Source organism: Carcharhinus amblyrhynchos, chromosome 7 (genome assembly GCF_965287045.1).
Source record: "Carcharhinus amblyrhynchos chromosome 7, sCarAmb.v2.hapA, whole genome shotgun sequence".
Lineage (NCBI taxonomy): Eukaryota > Metazoa > Chordata > Chondrichthyes > Carcharhiniformes > Carcharhinidae > Carcharhinus > Carcharhinus amblyrhynchos.
The window spans coordinates 83498759-83516250 of NC_137330.1; the positions used below are offsets into that span (position 1 = coordinate 83498759).

Sequence of the window (17492 nt, forward strand, 5' to 3'; positions counted from 1 at the left end):
TCTCTTGTTGGATGCTGGCCATTTTTGTCCTTTCCTTGCATCTTTTTCAATATCTGTGCTTAAATCACTTCTTCCACTGGGAAAGAAATTACCAGTGTCAACTTTACATATTTCCTGCTTCCCACATATAGAATAACATGAGTAGCAGAAATCTGCCCTTTCAGCAAGAGATGGTGTGCGATGGTTAACAGTGGCAATATGAAATTACAACTGGTCTGTAATAGAATCAATCCAAAGAGAACTGGTTCTTCAACGGCCATTGAAAGCGTGATGATAGGTTAAAGATGTGAATTTTTGCTTATGTGTTTTTACATTTGTAACAGTCTAGATAAGAACTTAGCTGCTTAATGCAAAAGTTTCAGTTAAGTGAATCGTGATCTCTGAGGTGCTTCTATTAGAGGAGATAGCTTTGGAAGCATACATTGTAAATGACAATTATCTACCGTTTCATAATCCTGCATACTGAAGTTTTTTTAATGGCATTACAATATATCAGTTTACAGTTGTCTGCATGGAAATTTGTCTACTGAGTTTCAGCAAGTAAACTGTGCGATGTCAGTGTCACTTGTCTGATTTGAAAACTGCTGCAAGCAGTAATTTGTAATCCATATCAACACAGGCATTGAATATTACAAAGTACACACCCTCTGAGAGGGATTTCTTATGTTGACACCTTATGGTTCTGCTGGAAGGTCATAGGCCTGAAAGGTTCACCATTACTGCCTAACGTATTGTTAGTTTGTGGCATTTTCTGTTTTTATTCCATATTTCCAGTGCCTGCAGCATTTTGCTTATTGTGTCCTTGGTTTATGTCCCCCTGGCCTTTTATTTTGAAATATTGACATCCTTCATGAGGAAATCATTACAATGTGATGTGCCTAGCTTTCCAACATTTCTGACTATTGTTCCACACCAAAGGCTATTAATCTAAAAGCTCTGGGGATCTGTAGTAAATGTTGAGGGGATAAGAAATTGGTTGAAGTCTGGGAAACAACAATGCTGGGGTGGGGAGAAATGTTGCATGGACTGCCTTAGAGATAGGTATTGGACAACACTAATTTCTAATTTACACCAATGATAATTTGTGAAATTTATAGACAATGGCCAATGGAGAATTTACAAATCAAGTTGCACAGATTGTGTATGTGGACAGAACAATAATAGGCAAAGTTTAATTCAGACCAATGTGAAACAAGACACATAAGAAAAAAATGTGTTGTGTGAATGGTATTGTTGTTGAAAAGGATGGAGACTTTGTAGGTTTAACAATAAAGATGCCTAACTATTGCGCACAGTAAAGAGGCAACAATTAGAATGTTCAACTATCTGACAGAACATATACATTGACAAAAGGACATTGAACCATAGACTATACTACTTCCATTCTGATTATTGAGAAAGAAAAGCCTCTAGCTCTTATTTTGCTGCCAAAGTAACAGCACATATTAATTTATGATGTGAATTGCAAAATAATCTCAAATAGCCATCCTGGCATAAGCCTGGCAAGAACTGGAGCCCGCCGTCAGCCCTCCACGAGCGTGAAAAAATTGTAGCATTTGTGCTGCAAGTTAAACTGATGGACAAAATTCTCGGCTATTAAGTTGTGGCACGTGACATGCAGTGATGTTCCCTATAACTTTCCACTTTGAAACTTGTTAGCAAGTAATTCAAATTGCCCTCTGCATGCTACATAAAACACGTATCTAGGATGAAAGCTAAATGGGGAAATTATAAAACAAATTTTCCAGACAGAAATATAAATGCATTGGGGAATGCAGCTGAAAGACAGCACAGATTGACAAGTGCAAATGTTGCTGCCTGAGAATACATAGGATACTGCTGACGAAGGCAGAAATGTTTCTGCCCAGCAGAGCAGCATCTGATTTGCTGTGAATCACGATAAAATATATCATTTTCATTTGTAAATTGACCATTAAAAGGATTCTATTTCATTGGTTATGGAAATAGACTGTTGGTCCCAGCATCCAGCGATATCCCAGATGTCCCAGTGACTTCGCTCAACCTGCCATTATAATTAACAATCCCAGTAAATGGCAGTGCAAAATTAATTGGAGAGTGAGGACAACATTTCAACTCATGATGGTCACCACAAGATGCCCTACTCCATCAAAGTCTGGGTCTTTCAGATGTAGAAAACAGAGTAGAGAAAATCCGTGAGACTGATCCCTTGTGTTAGAGATTTGTGTTTTTGAGGATGGTTGGGGGCAATTTCAGAAAAACTTTGAAAAAAGGAGACCAGAAAGTTCTTTTAAACTGAAGTGTAGGACAAAAGAGCATGGATTCAAGGTAAATTTAGACCTGCTTGGAAAGCTTTCTTCATGTGAAAGAATGATTAATGTAGATTGTTTTGATGAATGCACATTTTGATGTAGAAGTGTAGAAACAAATGCTCTGTGGTTACTGAAGAAATGATTTAATGCCACAGTTGATGGGTTGGGAAATAGTGGAGGGGGTCACAATGGCATCTTTCTTGGTGGAGGCAATAGATAAATAGGACAATTTTCCTCATCTGTAGTTATCTTAAGGTCTTATGCAAAATGAATGGGGAAATTTGAATGGCTAGGTCAGCGAAAGTTCTACTTGGATGAAAAATGGAAATATTACTTTCTTATTAATGAATGACCTAGAAGAACACAGGAATTGAGGTATGGAGGTAATTTTAACAATTTTCATCCAGTGATAAATGTTAAAAATTGCCACTCTGAGTTTGAAATGCAAAATTTTTCAGAATGTAATTTTGACATTAATTTTGGAGAGAAGTATTTACTGATTTCATTAGAAGAGGAGTTTCAGTACAAAAAATTAAACTAAGCCAATGGGTCTCTTCATGGGCACAAATTTATCATTTATTGCATTTGCCTGGAGCTAATCTCAAGATAATTGCTCATAATTCATGATACTTCCCCTAACCTGAACAATTAATTTCCAGAAGATAGTCCATTGTGTCTCTATTTTTTATGATACTGCAATATTTGGAAAGTGCTTCATTTTATTAATAATTCAGTTACATTTATCTATGTGTAGTACTTTTGCTTCTGATTGTCCAGAGTCTTTGAGCACGTTTTAACCTTTTTGTGAGTGCTGCTCAATTTTATGTATAAGCCATTGTACCAAAAACAGTACTTTAATTTTATATCCATATATTGTGTTTATTATTGTGTAGTTAGAAACCCCTTGAAAGAACACAGATGGTAGCCAAAAAATTATTGTTAGCAGGATGACTTGACAAAAACCAAACATATTCCAATTAAATTATTTTGTCCACGGTCTTAACCTATTTATTTGACATAAATGTGTCAACAGTTCTTATGCTAATATTTCCAAATATCATTTCTTGCCTTATATCCTGCTAAAGTGGCTAAGACTATTTTCTCACAATAATTGGATGCTAATGAACACATTGAAACTATATTCCCATGATTTCATCATTTGTAAAAATAAATCTTCACTAATTACTCATTTGCTGGTTGCTCAAAAAATCTGCAATGTTGAGTACCAGCATGTATACTTTATTCTCCTAAATATATAAATCACAGTTTCAATTATCTCGAATGTGGTTTAATATATTTTTTAGACCTATGCCCTAGATAATTCTAATTAATCAAATTATGCAAAACGGGTTGCATGTTATCATACACGACTGATCTCATGTTTCCAGCAATAAACTTGGATCCCAGGAAGCAAGGGCCTGAAAGGAGGATGCAAAATTGAATCACGTGTATAATGTTGCATAGAGAAAGCAGGTTCTACTGAAGTCACGCACCTCCATATGGTGGCACAGTGCTTTAATGGGATAAAGTATGTGCTCATATGATTTGGTGGAAAGCGGCATCGATTCGGATATTTATAATGTGTTTCGCCGATCGCTGTTATGCTCACGAGACGTTCCAGTCACCTGCTTTCTTATCATCAAGGGCTTAAGCCTATGCTTGTAATTTTTAAATGACCAGTTCGTGAGTATACTCCTTTGAGGGAAATAAGTTTAATATTGAGGTGGCTCCATGGTGCCATTCCTGATGACGGAGGTTTGTAAACAAGTTGATCATTTGTGGGAGACTCTGAGAAATCTGATGCCTAATCTTGTTAGATCCACAATAAACAAGGGATGTTATTGATAATAAATCAGCCAGCATGGGTCACAGATAGAACCTAGCTTGGTAAATCAGTTCCTGTAGGCTGAGGATTATTTCTGTTCCAGAAAGCCCTCCAGGCTAAAGTCCTAATAGATATTAAGGTTCTGGCTGAACAAGCAGTGGATGTTTACAAGTGCCCTTTGCTTATTTGCTGCTCAGTTCTAGTATCATTCAAATAACCATTATTCATATTTGACTCTAAATAATGAGTGTCCACAGATTACCTTATCCTCACTCAAAGCCCACCTATGTCCAGTTGCAATAAAGGTTGCTGCAAAGCGACAATGGTAATTTGCACTTTGTAACACAGGACTGCTAAGGACAATTGTTGCATTCATATTGTTACCCTGATTGGTATTAGCTAATTCAATAGAGACAAGAGATAGAATCTAGGTCCTATCCTGGTCTCTTTGATTCAGCTGCTCATTGGATAAATTTGCTGTGCTATTGGAGAGTTAAGTGCAAATGCGTGAAAAGAACATTGAAATTGCTCAGAAATTGGGGTGTTGCTTCAAAATGAGGCTAAACTACAAGCTCTGCCAACTAGTTGTAGCAATTTTGCTGCTGCGCTGGCTCAAATCAACAAACTGATCACAGACTAGGGAAGAATGCTAAGTTCTGTATTGAGTTGAGCCCCATAATGCATGCTGCAAATAACCCATGGGAGATTTATTGGATATGGTTTGGTTCACATTACCTTTGAGTGATGCAGTGTAATAGTAATGAAATAGGAGGTTTTACCAGAACTGTCAGTGGGAAAAATTACAATTATGTGCCAACACACAAATCAAATTCAAACGTCTATGGTTGCCTTGTAACAGTTTTGGTGCAACTCTTTCTTGCTCGTGTTGGCAATTCGAGACACCTACTTTGTTGCTTCAGCTTGGTTACCACCAATGAAATAACAACTCACAGTTATCCTGTGTGAGATTTAATCTGCAACTCTGCAGAATATAAAAGAAAGCAGATTATCCAGCTGTTGGATAATTCAATGTTCAACTTCCAATACATCTACAAAGTAATTGTTGACATATTTAAAGGTAAAATATATTTCTGTGCACATGTTATAGAACTCTGCATGTTTCAGAAAGAATCACAATCTGAATCAGATTTGTTTCATTTATTCCAGGTAGCACCTGTGTTGTAAATCCGACAGACCTGTTTTGTTCTGTTCCTGGACGTCTGTCTCTACTCAGCTCCACTTCCAAATATAAAGTGACCATTGCAGAAGTGAAAAGGCGCCTGTCACCCCCGGAATGTCTCAATGCTTCCCTTTTAGGAGGAATCTTACGAAGGTAAATTTTAATACCAAATGACAATCTGCATCAAACCCATTGCAAGGCAAATCTTGATGTGGAGGTGATGATGTTGGACTGGGGTGGGCATTGTAAGAAGTCTTACAACACCAGATTAAAGTCCAACAGGTTTACTTGGAATCATGAACTGTGATAAACCCGTTGGGCTTTAACCTGGTGTTGTGAGACTTCTTACAAGGCAAATCTTGAAACATACATGTATCAAGTGGGCTTATTCAGCCAAATAGCCTCTTCTCATCCCAAACTTTCTTGTATTAAATAGATTAAGATGTTCAGTGAAGTAGTATGGTAAAGTACACAGCTAGAACCTGCGGAACATTTTATTGTCTTAGGGACTAAGTAGTAAATAACCTTGAATCCTGCCAATGTTGATGGCAAAAATTTTTCTTCTGTCAGATTATTGTGAAGGATTTAATTGAAATGAATTTAAACATTCCCAATCCAATTTCTAGTGGGTGACTCATCACTAAGTAGTTGGACTAGTAAAAAAGCGTTCATACTGTTACACAATGGAGCATTCTTCTGAGGTTGGGATTACTGAGAGTTAATACTGGGTTCCTGTTTTATCTGAAATTGAGATCCTTGGGAGACGATTGGATGGGAGTAATATCTCACTGAAGCATACAAAAATTCTTATACAGCTCAAAAGCAGAGATACAGAATGGATGGTTCCCCTGCATGGAGTGGTAGGGTAAGTGGTGGGCTCTACAGCCCAAGGAACAGTTTCAGAAGAAGGGATGGGCCACGTGGGACTGAGGAGAGAAGGAATGTCTTCATTCAGGCGGTGATAAATCTTTGGAGTTCTTTACCTCACAGGATTGTGAAGGCCACTGAGTATATCCAAGTCAGAGATTGATGAGTTTCTAAATATTAAAGGAATATGAGGTCAGTGCAGAAAAATAACACTGAGGTAGAAGGTCAGCCATGATCTAGCTGAATGACAGAGCAGGTGTGAAGGGCCAAATCGCCGACTCCTGCTACTGCTAGTTGCTACATTCCTATGATGATTTCCTCAACATGAGCATAACCATGAAGGGGAAATATGGAATTCGATTGTTGGTGGGTCAGGAAGGGGTATGGGCACAGTTTGAAAATGGTGTACCTGGAGCTGATGCTCATTCTTATCACCTTGGGAATTCTATGCAATTTTCAAAGGGATAGCAAGGAGGGACACAGTAGCAAACCCACTTGCTTCTGATTAATTAGCCATTAAACTCCTTGAAGAGCTTGATAATGGACTGGGGAGGGCAAGACACAATTCTCAAAGCTGGAATCAGAAAAATCAATCAACCTGGTACATGTTAATGTGGAGTTGTCAGGTTCAGGGCAGGCAAAAGGTAAAGATTTTATTTAATGTTGAAAATTACAGAAGCTGGGTGTTTTTGCACCAAATTGCATTCTTTACCTTGCATTTGTCCATTTGGTCACTTTTATGTGCAACAAGATGCTTTAAGACTCAGCCTTCTCTCCCCAGCAAGGATGGCATGGGTCCCGTTATGACTGCTGTTAGTTGCTCACGTTCTGAAGGCAGCTTCCACCTCCTGGTAATGCTCAGTGCCACTAATTGAATGCTGAGCTTGATTTTGGCCCAATTAGGGCAGCTACATTTCCACATAGTGTTGCAGGATCAGAACCCAGATATTGTCAAAGCGTCATGTCCCCAATCCCAATTTGAGAGTTCAGTTCCTGGGGTTGGATTTTTTACACAACCTGCTGCATGTTTTGCGGCAGTGGGAGGCAGCCTGTCTTTGGTTGACAGCGAGATCTTCTGGTCCCATTGCTGTCAATGGTGTTTCTGTTAAATACACCCCCCTCGCCGCTCGGAAATGCACGATGGGGGTGCACTGACGGCAGGACTAGAAGATCCTGTCGGTGTGAATAGTCGAAAAATTCCAGCCTTGCTGTCTGTTTCTTTAGAAATGTATTTCAATTTTTTCATGGGATGTGGGCAATGATGACAAAATCAATGTTTGTTGATCAACTTTAATTGCCCTTGATAAGGTGGCAGTGAGTTACCCTTTTGAACAGCTATAGTCTGTGTGGCTTAGTTACACTGTAGGAAGGGAATTCCAGGATTTTGACCCAGTAACAGTTAAGGAATGGTGGTATTTGCCTTGTATGGGAACTTGCATTTGGTGGTGTTCCCATGCATCTGCTGTCCATGCTCTTCTAGGTGGTAGGGGTACTGGATGTAGAAAGTACTCAGGAAGGAAGCTTGACAAGTTGGTGTTGTGCATCTTGTTTGGGCACACTGCTGCTACTGTGCATTTGTAACAGGGCCAGATGGAGATATCATGGATCTTGCTGTTTCTCCTCTTTCCAGGCCCCTTATTCCCCAGCAGACCTGGTCACTGTTTGCCCGACAAGCCTCCCCCACTGCACCCCACCACCCCCCCACCCCCACCCCCTGCCACTACCCTCCACTCCGCTTAAACTTACCACTCAACTGTGCATGATATTCTTCCCCTTTTCAAGGCACACCAATCAATTTATCAATCACAGAAAGGTACTTGTAAAACAATAACTCCCAGTGATGGCATCTGGTTATAAATAATATCTGATATATATGCAACATGGGCTGTTAATAGAATGAACATCAACTATATAATACTGTGTTAGTTTCTACAGGCAATCTCATCATGAGTATTAAAAAAATCAGAGTACACATTTTACGCAACAGCAATGTGCAATATTGTTAATTTGACAAGAAGATATCCTATTAGTTATTTATGCCACTGTGCAGACCATAACCCTAACTTTGATGACTTTTTCAACTGTCATTCATACCTTCCACACATTGCATCATTTGAACACAATGGTGTTACATTCATATTCGAGGACAAGATTCAATGCTTACAACCCAGGTGATCTGCATAAGATCTTTTCCATTCTGTAGAAGACTTTCTCTTGCCAGGGTGCAGGATATTATTCAGTAAAGTTATTTCATAGAAGGGGTGTAATTGGATTTTGTTTTGTCAGTCATCTCACAGGGTCAGAAGATCAAACTACTCCTGAGAAACAAAATTGAACGATTGAACAACATGGGTCTTCACTGGCAGGGAGAAACATTGAAGTCCTTGAACCTCTCTGTGTGACACAACCTTTAAGAGGCCAGATAGCAAAATCTGAGTGCTTCACAGTTGTATCTGAGTTTTTTTGATCAGCAAGTCTGAAAACTCTGCTGTTTCTCATGCAGTATGTTTTCAATATTGGCAACGCAACACAATTTCATCATGCTATTTAATTCCTCAAAAAGCTCACAAAAGCACCAAGATAGAATGGGATAATGGGTAAATAGACAAAAGGACAAAACTGAAATAAATGGAAACAACTGTGAGGATCATTTTTCTGGATGAAGCAGGATGTCACAAGAAGACCAGAGAGTTGGGATAAAAGGGGCACTTTCAGGATGGCAGCCTGGACCAAGTGGAGTGCCACAGAGATCAGTGCTGAGGTCACAGTTATTTACATTACATATGAATGACTTGGATGAGGGAAGTGAATGTACTATTGCCAAGTCTGCAGATGCCACAAAAATAGTTGAGAAGACAAGTGGTGAGGATGGCAGAAAGTATCTACAAAAGAACTTAGCCAGGTTAAGTGAGTGGGCATAAAATTGGCAGATGGAATATGATGTAGGAAATGTGAAGTAATGCACTTTGGTATGAAGAATAAAGAGCTGGATATTACCTAATTGAAGAAAGACTGTAGAAAGCTGCAGCAGAAAGAAATTTTCAGGGTCATTGTGCATAAATCACAAAAAGCAAGCATCCAAGTTCAGCTGATAATAGGGAAGGCAATGGAATGTTGGCCTTTATTGCAAAGGGGATTGAATATAAAAATAGCGAAGTCTTATTAAAATAGGTAAGACCACACCTGGAATACTGTGAATAGTTTTGTCCCCTTATTAAGGTAAAATATACTGGCATTGGCAGCAATCTAGAGAAAGTTCACAAAGTTGATCCTGGCTGGTTATGAACAGATTTTCTTATAAGAAGATGTTGAGTATGTTGGACGTGTGCACACTGGAGTTTAGGAGAATGTGAGGTGACCTTCTTAAAATATATAGGAGCATGGCAGGATCAGTGGTGAATGGCTGTTTCCCCTTGTGGGAAAGTCTTGGACCAGAGGGCATGATCTCAGAGTAAGGGTTGTCCATTTAAGGCCGAGATGAAGAGGAATTCCTTCTCTCAGAGTAGTAAATTTGTGAAATTCTTTACCAAAAAAGGCTCTACAGCCTGGATCATCCAATGCATTCAAGGCTGAGATGGTTAGAGTTTTACTCAGTAAGGGAATTATGCATTATAGTGACAAGGTGCGAAAGTGGAGTTGTGGATTATCACATCAGATCAGTCATGATGTCATTGAACGGAAGAACAGACTCAGTGGACTGAGTAGTCTACTTTTGCCCCTATGTTTTATGCTCTTACTGATTTACTAAGAGCCCTTTATTCGCTTTTGTCCTGGCAGTTTTGCCCCATGAAAGCTGCTCACAATAAACTTCCATTAGCAGAAAAATGAACAGAATTCCAGCCATGGTTCCATTCTCTGGCCGCGATTCTCCCATCCCGCTGCACAAATGTTTTAGCGCAGTGGGCCAGGAGATTCTTACGTCAGCCAATTTGCGAGGTTCACGCATGCGTTCCCACCCTGATAGCATCTCCCAGCATCGGATTTCTGGTGGCGTCAGTTCCGCACTGGAAATTGGCAGAGGCACCAAGATCATTTAAATAGTCATTTAAATATAATTTAAATTTCATTAGCGGGCCTGGGACTGAATTCTGTGGGCCTGGTTGGGACTAAGGGGATGGCAGTTGTTGCTGTCGAAGGGGAGAATTTTCGGAAGGGGAAAGATGGGGGCTGGCCCTGGAATGGTGGGGGGCCAGCGATCAGGCTGTAGGGGGGTTCGGATGGCCGGTGATGTGGGGGTTTCAGGGCTGGCATGAGCTAGCCAGCAACTGGGAGGCCAGCAGGCAGGGGAGGGGCCACTGTGCACATGTGCCAATTTTGGCGCTGACAGATTGGCTCATGTGCAATGGCACATTCAGAGTTATGCTGCCAGTCTCCTGGGTGGGAATAGTCCTCATCCATTGATTTTTAATGATATACATGCTAGTGACTTCTGCAGTGCACATTGTGGGAGATTCTTCTCTGAACTCCCACTGAAAACAAAAAACAATGTGTATTACTCCAGTTTTTCCGCGAATTCGACGCTTAGAATTTTTTTGGGAGAATTCCGTCCTCTGTTTACAAGATCATTACAGATGACAAAGGCCATTTCGTCCAGCTCATCCAGAATGATATATTATATATATATTTATTAAGAGGAGTAAGCCATTCAGCCCCTGCCAATAGGGAGCAAGCCTGCTTGCCATTTGATGACACTGTATTTAATAGGCTGTAAAGCGACTTGAGACATTGTGAGAGGTGCTGCATGAATATTGGTTTTCCATCTTCCATTACTCCAGCATACTGTAGGCAGACTGAATGTAGCAGTAGTGAAATTGGAGGCCCAGTGCTGAATCTCCCAAGATAATTAATTGCATAGTAATCTAATCTAGAAAGTTAAGAAAGTGACTATAACAAAAGCACTACATTTAAAAATCAATTCAACTACGTAGCTAATACAGCCTTACCATGCTGACCTCCTTCATGTCAACCCACAATATAGTATAAATTACATCTGCCCCTTTTACATTATGACATTATCCACAGGATTTGTCAATCTACCAGCAGCTCAGAAAAATATAGACTGAATTGTTGATCTGAATTTTTCAATGAAGAATAATACGAGGATCAGTAGGGCATTCATTCAAGATTGTTTCCCCCTCCCCCAGAAACTGTTATGTTGTATTACTTCCTTCCCCACCTCCAACAGCCCAACTTCCTTCTCTATGCTTCCAATACCTGCAAACACCTGTCCCGATCTCTCCAACTTGCCCAATCTCCTGCTGCCTCAACCCTACTAATATCACAGCCTGCTTTCCCACTGCTCAAACACTCCAACTTCCATCCCCATCCCTCCAACACCCTGAACCTCCATATCCCTCCAACATCCCAACTTCCATCCCCACTCCTCCAACACCCCAAACCTCCATCTCCATCCTTCCACTGTCCCAACTTCCATCCTCACCCCTCCAACATCCCGAAACTCCATCGCCATCCCTCCAACGTCCGAACTTCCATCCCCACTCCTCCATACCACTGAATCTCCATCTCCATTGCTCCAACATCCCAGCCTCTCTTCCCACTGCTTAAACACTCCTACTTTCATCTCCACCTATCCAACACCCCCAACTTCCATCCCCACCTCTCCAACACCCCAAACTTCCATCCCCATCCCTCCAACAACCCCAACTCCCATCCCCACCCCTCCAACACCCCTAACTTCCATCCCCATCCCTCCAACACCCCTAATTTTCATCCCCACCCCACCATCAGCCCCAACTTCCATCCACACCCCTCCAACACCCCAAATCTCCATCCCCACCAACAACCCCAACTTCCATCCCCACCCTTCAAACCCCTAACCTCCATCCCCATTCCTCCAACACCCCCAACCTCCATCCCCCCCCCCATCAACACCTCCCAAGCTCCAACCCCACCTGACCAACAATCCCAACCTCCATCCCCATCCCACCAACACTCTCCCAACTTTCACTGTCACCCATTCAATTCCCTCCCTACCTCTTGCCATACCCACCCATCCAAGAGAGAACCCAGTCTCTAGCTACAACCCTCCTGTGTTTCCCATCTCCATCTTCACACCTCCATCCTCTGTCCTAAAGGCCTACTGGGATCAACCTCACAGATGCCAAGTTACTGTAACTTGTTTTATTCAGACACCAATATATAATGGTCATAATTTTTTTGGAGCAAAACTATCATGGTGTGACATGTAGACTGTTGCTTTGAACATCCCATTGACCAGATATGTTGTAAAAATAATTGAATTTCTGTGCAGAATCACACATTTTATTTTTCAGTTAGCTTGACATCAACATTTTTAACTATTCCACTTCACATTGGCCAGCCTGGCCCCATGACACTGCTCAAGGGGCAAACTGGCAACCCCCAAGAGGCACCTTGGCACTGCCCACTGTGACAGAGGAGGCGGGAGCTATTTGGGAGATCGGTGGGAGTGGGGAGGTCCTGCTACCACTCTGCCAGAGGATTGCAGACAGAGGGAGGGAAGAGGTCGGGGCTGGCCATCGGGTGGTGGGGATGGTTGGGGCTGCTGGGGGCTTGAGCTGTTGTGGGGAGGGTGACTGTGGGGGGGATGGGGTTCGGGACTGCCAGTGGTGGAGGGAGTAGGGTGGTTGGTACTGTCGGAGCGGGTATTGGGAGATTGGGGCTGGCAGGGGTGGGGGGACATCAGGGCTTGGCTGGAGAGGTCCAGGAGGCCAGCAATTGGAGGATGGAGGGGTTGGAAGGCCAGCGATGGTGATTGTGGGATTAGGTAGCGATCAGACTGGCCAACGATTCAGAGGCTGGCAGTGTTGGGCCTGTGTGCATGCGTCGATCTCCACTCTGAAGATCGGCGCACATGCAGTGGCCCACTCAGTGCTATGCTGCCGACTGCTCCAGGGGGAATAGACCCCACCCCCTGATTTTCAGAGGGAATCTGTAATGCTCAGAGTGTCAGAGATTCAATCTGAAAATCCCACTAAAAATGTTGGCAAGGGTTGCTCCCGTTTTCACACAAATTAGGAACTTAGAATTTTTTTGGGAGAATCCCAGCTCATATGTATAGGAGTAGGAGATGGCCAATTAGCCCATCAAATGTTCAATTAGATCATGGCTGATTAAATTGTGGCCTTAATTCCACTTTCATGCATATCTCCCATGACCATTCACCCCCTTGTAGATCAGAAATCTGTCAATCTCCAATATATTCACTGGCCCAACCCCCACTATTCACTGGGGAAGAGAATTGCAAAGATTAATGACCCCCTGAGACAAAAAATGTATCCTCGCCTCAGCCTTAAATAGGAAAAACCTTGGGTAGGATTCTCCCCGAAATATTCTAAGTGTCGAATTCATGTAAAAACTGGAGTAAATCCCATTTTTTTTTCAATGGGAGCTTATAAAAGAATCTCCCACACTCCGGTGTGGGAGATATTAAAATTCATAAATATTAAAAATCATATTAAAATTCAGTGGGTGACTCTGATTTGCACTGGAGAGGCTGGCAGCATAGCGCTGAATGGGTCTCTGCACATATGCCAATCTGTCAGCATTGAGACCAGTGCATGTGCATTGACCCCTGTCTGCCAGCGTCCCGATCACTGGCCAACTCAATTGCTGGTCAACCCTGCGATCCCTCAGTGCCAGCCCTCATACACCCCATAGCCCACTCACTGGTCTCCCGGGCCAGCCTTGACTGCCCCCCTCTCCCCGCGCCCCCTCAACGCTCTCCTGACTCCCCCGATCCCCCCGACCCCAGATCCCACTCCTCACCAGCAGTCTCAAACCCCAATCCTGCAGTGCCGACCTCCCCCCCAGCAGTCCCAACACAGCCCCCCAAAGCAGGCTGCCCCCTCCCCCCATCCGGATGGCCTTCCTTCCTCCCCGACCCATCCTGACTGCAGCATGGCAATGGGACCCCCACTCCCAATGATTGTCTCATTAGATCCCAGCTCTTTGGCACTGCCTACTGCCCAATGCCTGGTGGGCAGTTTCAAGGTGCCCCCTGGGCTTGCTACTTTGCCCCTTGGGCAGTGCCAAAGGACCCAGGCTGGCACTGCCAAGGTGTCAATGCCCAGGCGGCACCCCCGGCACCTGACCCTCTGGGGGATCCACATTGCTCCCCTTCATTCCAGTGGTATTGGGCCACCAGCTCCTCGCAAATGGAGAGCTATAGTAATCCCTGCTGGAGTGAAATGCTCCTGGTGGGGGAAGGTGGGGAGGCTAGCAGGCCTGAAGACTTCCGTCTTGGGCCTGCTAATTGCACTGAGATTATATTGAAATTAGGCACTGCATACGTTATGCAGCTTCGTGCCAATTTCCAGCACAGAACTGATGGCACTTGAATTCCAGAGCTGGGAGAAGCGCTCTGGCCCGGGCATCAGTGGGAACCCCATGAGTCAGCCCCTGCTAGAATCTCCCGGCTTGCTGTGCTAAAAAAGCAACATAGCAGGTTGGGAAAATCGTCCCCTTATTTTAAAACTCTGCCACCTCATTCTAGGTCCTTTATGCATTTACCCTGCCAAGACTCCACAAACCAAAACACTACAGATGTAATCCAAGTGCAGTCTCACCAGTGTCCAGTATGGCTGGAGCAAGACTTCCCTACTTTTATCTATCAGTCCCCTTGCAATTAAGGCCAACATTCCAACTGTCTTCTTAATTACTTGCTGAACCTGCACATTAACCTTTTGTGACTTAGATTGGACACTCAGATCCCTCTGTGTTGCAGCATTCTTAATGATCTCACAGTTAGGGATCCTGTCAGAATGAGCGATCACAGTATGGTTGAATTTAAAATACAGATGGAGCACGAGAAGGTAAATTCCAATACCAGTGTCTTATGCTTAAACAAGGGAGACTGCAATGGGATGAGGGAAGAATTGGATGAAGTAGACTGGGAGCAAAAACTTTATGGTGGGACAGTTAAAGAACAGTGGAAGACTTTTCAAAGCGATTTTTCACAGTGCTCAGCAAAAGTATATGCCAATGATAAGGAAGGGCTGTAGAAAAAGGGATTATCAAATATGGATATCTAAGGAAATAAAGGAGGGTATCAAATTGAAAGAAAATGCATACAAAGTGACAAAGATTAGTGAGAAACTAAAGGATTGGAAAATCTTTAAAGGTCAATCTATGAAAAAAGCTATAAAGAAAATTCAGATAGATTACGAGAATAAACTAGCTCCGAATATATTTTAAAAATTGCAAAAATTTCTACAAATATATAAAAAGAAAAAGAATGGTTAAGGTAAACATTGGTCCTTTCGAAGATGGGAAGGGGGATTTAATAGTAGAAAATAGTCAAGGCATTGAATTTTGTGTTGGTCTTCACAGTGGAAGTCACAAATAACATGCCAAAAATTGATGACAAGAAGGCTACGGCAGGTGAGGATCTAGAAATGATCATTATCACCAAAGAAGTCATGTTGGGCAAGCTAATGGGGCTAAAGGTAAACAAGTTTCCTGGCCCTGATGGAATGCGTCCCAGGGTACTAAAAGAAATGGCAGGCGAAATAGCAAATGCATTTGTAATTTACCAAAATTCACTGGACTCTGGGGCAGTTCCAGCAGATTGGGAAACTGCAAATGTGACACCACTGTTTAAAAAAGGAGGTAGACAAAAAGCGGATAACTTTAGGCCAGATAGTTTAACTTCTGTAGTAGGGAAAATGCTTGAATTTATCATCAAGGAAGAAATAGCAAGACACCTGGAGATAAATTGTCCCATTGGGAAGATGCAGTATGGCTTCACGAAAGGCAGGTCATGTTTTACTTATTTAGTGGAAAATTGAGGACATAATGAGTGCGGTGGACAATGGGGAACCAATGGATGTGGTGGATCGGAATTTCCAGAAGGCTTTTGACAAGATGCGGCACAAAAGACTGCTGGACAAGATAAAGGTGCACGGCACTCTGGGTAATGTATTAGCATAGATAGAGGATTGGCTAACTAACAGAAAGCAAGGAGTGGGAATAAATGGGTGTTTTACTCATTAACGATCAGAGACTAGTGGTGTGCCTCAGGGATCAATGTTGGGACTGCAAATGTTTTCAATTTACATAGATGATTTGGGGACCAAATGTAGTGTGTCAAAATTCTCAGATGACACTAAGATGAGTGGCAGAGCAAAGTGTGCAGAGGACACTGAAAGTCTGCAAAGGGATATAGATGGTTTAAGTGAATGGGCAAGGGTCTGGCAGAAGACATACAATGTTGATAAATGTGAGGTCATCCATTTTGGTAAGAATATTGGACTATTGGACAAAATGGACTATTATTTAAATGGTAAAAAATTGCAGCATTCTGCTGTGCAGAGGTGCTTGAGTGCCCTTGTGCATAAATCACGAAAAGTTGGCTTGTGTGTGCAGTGGATAATTGAGAAGGCAAATGGAATTTTGTCCTTCTTTGCTAGAGGGATGGAGTTTAAAAATAGCGAGGCTATGTTGCAGCTGTATAAGGTGCTGGTGAGGCCACACCAGGAATACCATGTACAGTTTTGGTCTCCTTACTTGAGAAAGGATGTACTGGCATTGGGGGAGGTGTAGAGGAGATTCACTAGGTTGATTCCAGAGTTGGTAATGTTGGCTTATGAGGAGAGACTGAATAGACTGGGACTATACCCACTGGAATTCAGAACAATAAGGGGGGATCTTATAGAAATATATAAAATTATGAAGGGAATAGAGAAGATAAAAGCAGGGAGATTGTTTCCACTTGCGGTGAAACCAGAACTACGGGGCATAGCCTCAAAATAAGAGGGAGCAAATTGAGGACTGAGTTGAGGAGGAACTTCTTCACATAAACAGTTGTGAATCTGTGGAATTCCCTGCCCAGTGAAGCAGTTGAGGCAACCTCATTGAATGTTTTTAAGGCACGGTGATACAGTGGTTAAGGGTGGTACAGTGGCACAGCGGTTAAGGGCGGCACAGTGGCACAGTGTTTAGCACTGCTGCCTCACAGTGGCAGGGACTTGGCTTGGGTCATTGTCTGTGCAGAGTCTGCACATTCTCCCTGTGTCTGCATGGGTTTCGACCGGATGCTGCTGTTTCCCCCATAGTCCAAAGATGTCGGGTTAGGTGGATCAACCATCACGTAAGAAGAACATTCTGAAGCTAGGATGCCAAGAAGCTGACCCACCAAAGGGATCCTTATCACCTCACCTTGCAAAGGGTAGTACTTTAGTCCAAACCATGAGCTTTGTGATTCATTGTAACTAGCAGATATTCAGAAGAATAGAAAAGCAGAATGTTATTTAAATGGAATAAGAACATAAGAACTAGGAGCAGGAGTAGGCCATCTGCCCCCTCGAGCCTGCTCTGCCATTCAATAAAA

General features: G+C 42.5%; 1 protein-coding gene across 1 annotated transcript in view; it reads left to right on the forward strand.

Annotated features, from left to right (window-relative positions):
• The window catches only part of tfap2d (transcription factor AP-2 delta (activating enhancer binding protein 2 delta)), a 92177-nt gene that overhangs the window by 19993 nt on the left and 54692 nt on the right, over positions 1 to 17492 (forward strand). The window contains exon 4 of the mRNA XM_080193352.1: positions 5284 to 5449. Within this exon, the coding sequence (XP_080049478.1) occupies positions 5284 to 5449 (166 nt within the window). The remainder of the gene's footprint in view (positions 1 to 5283; positions 5450 to 17492) is intronic.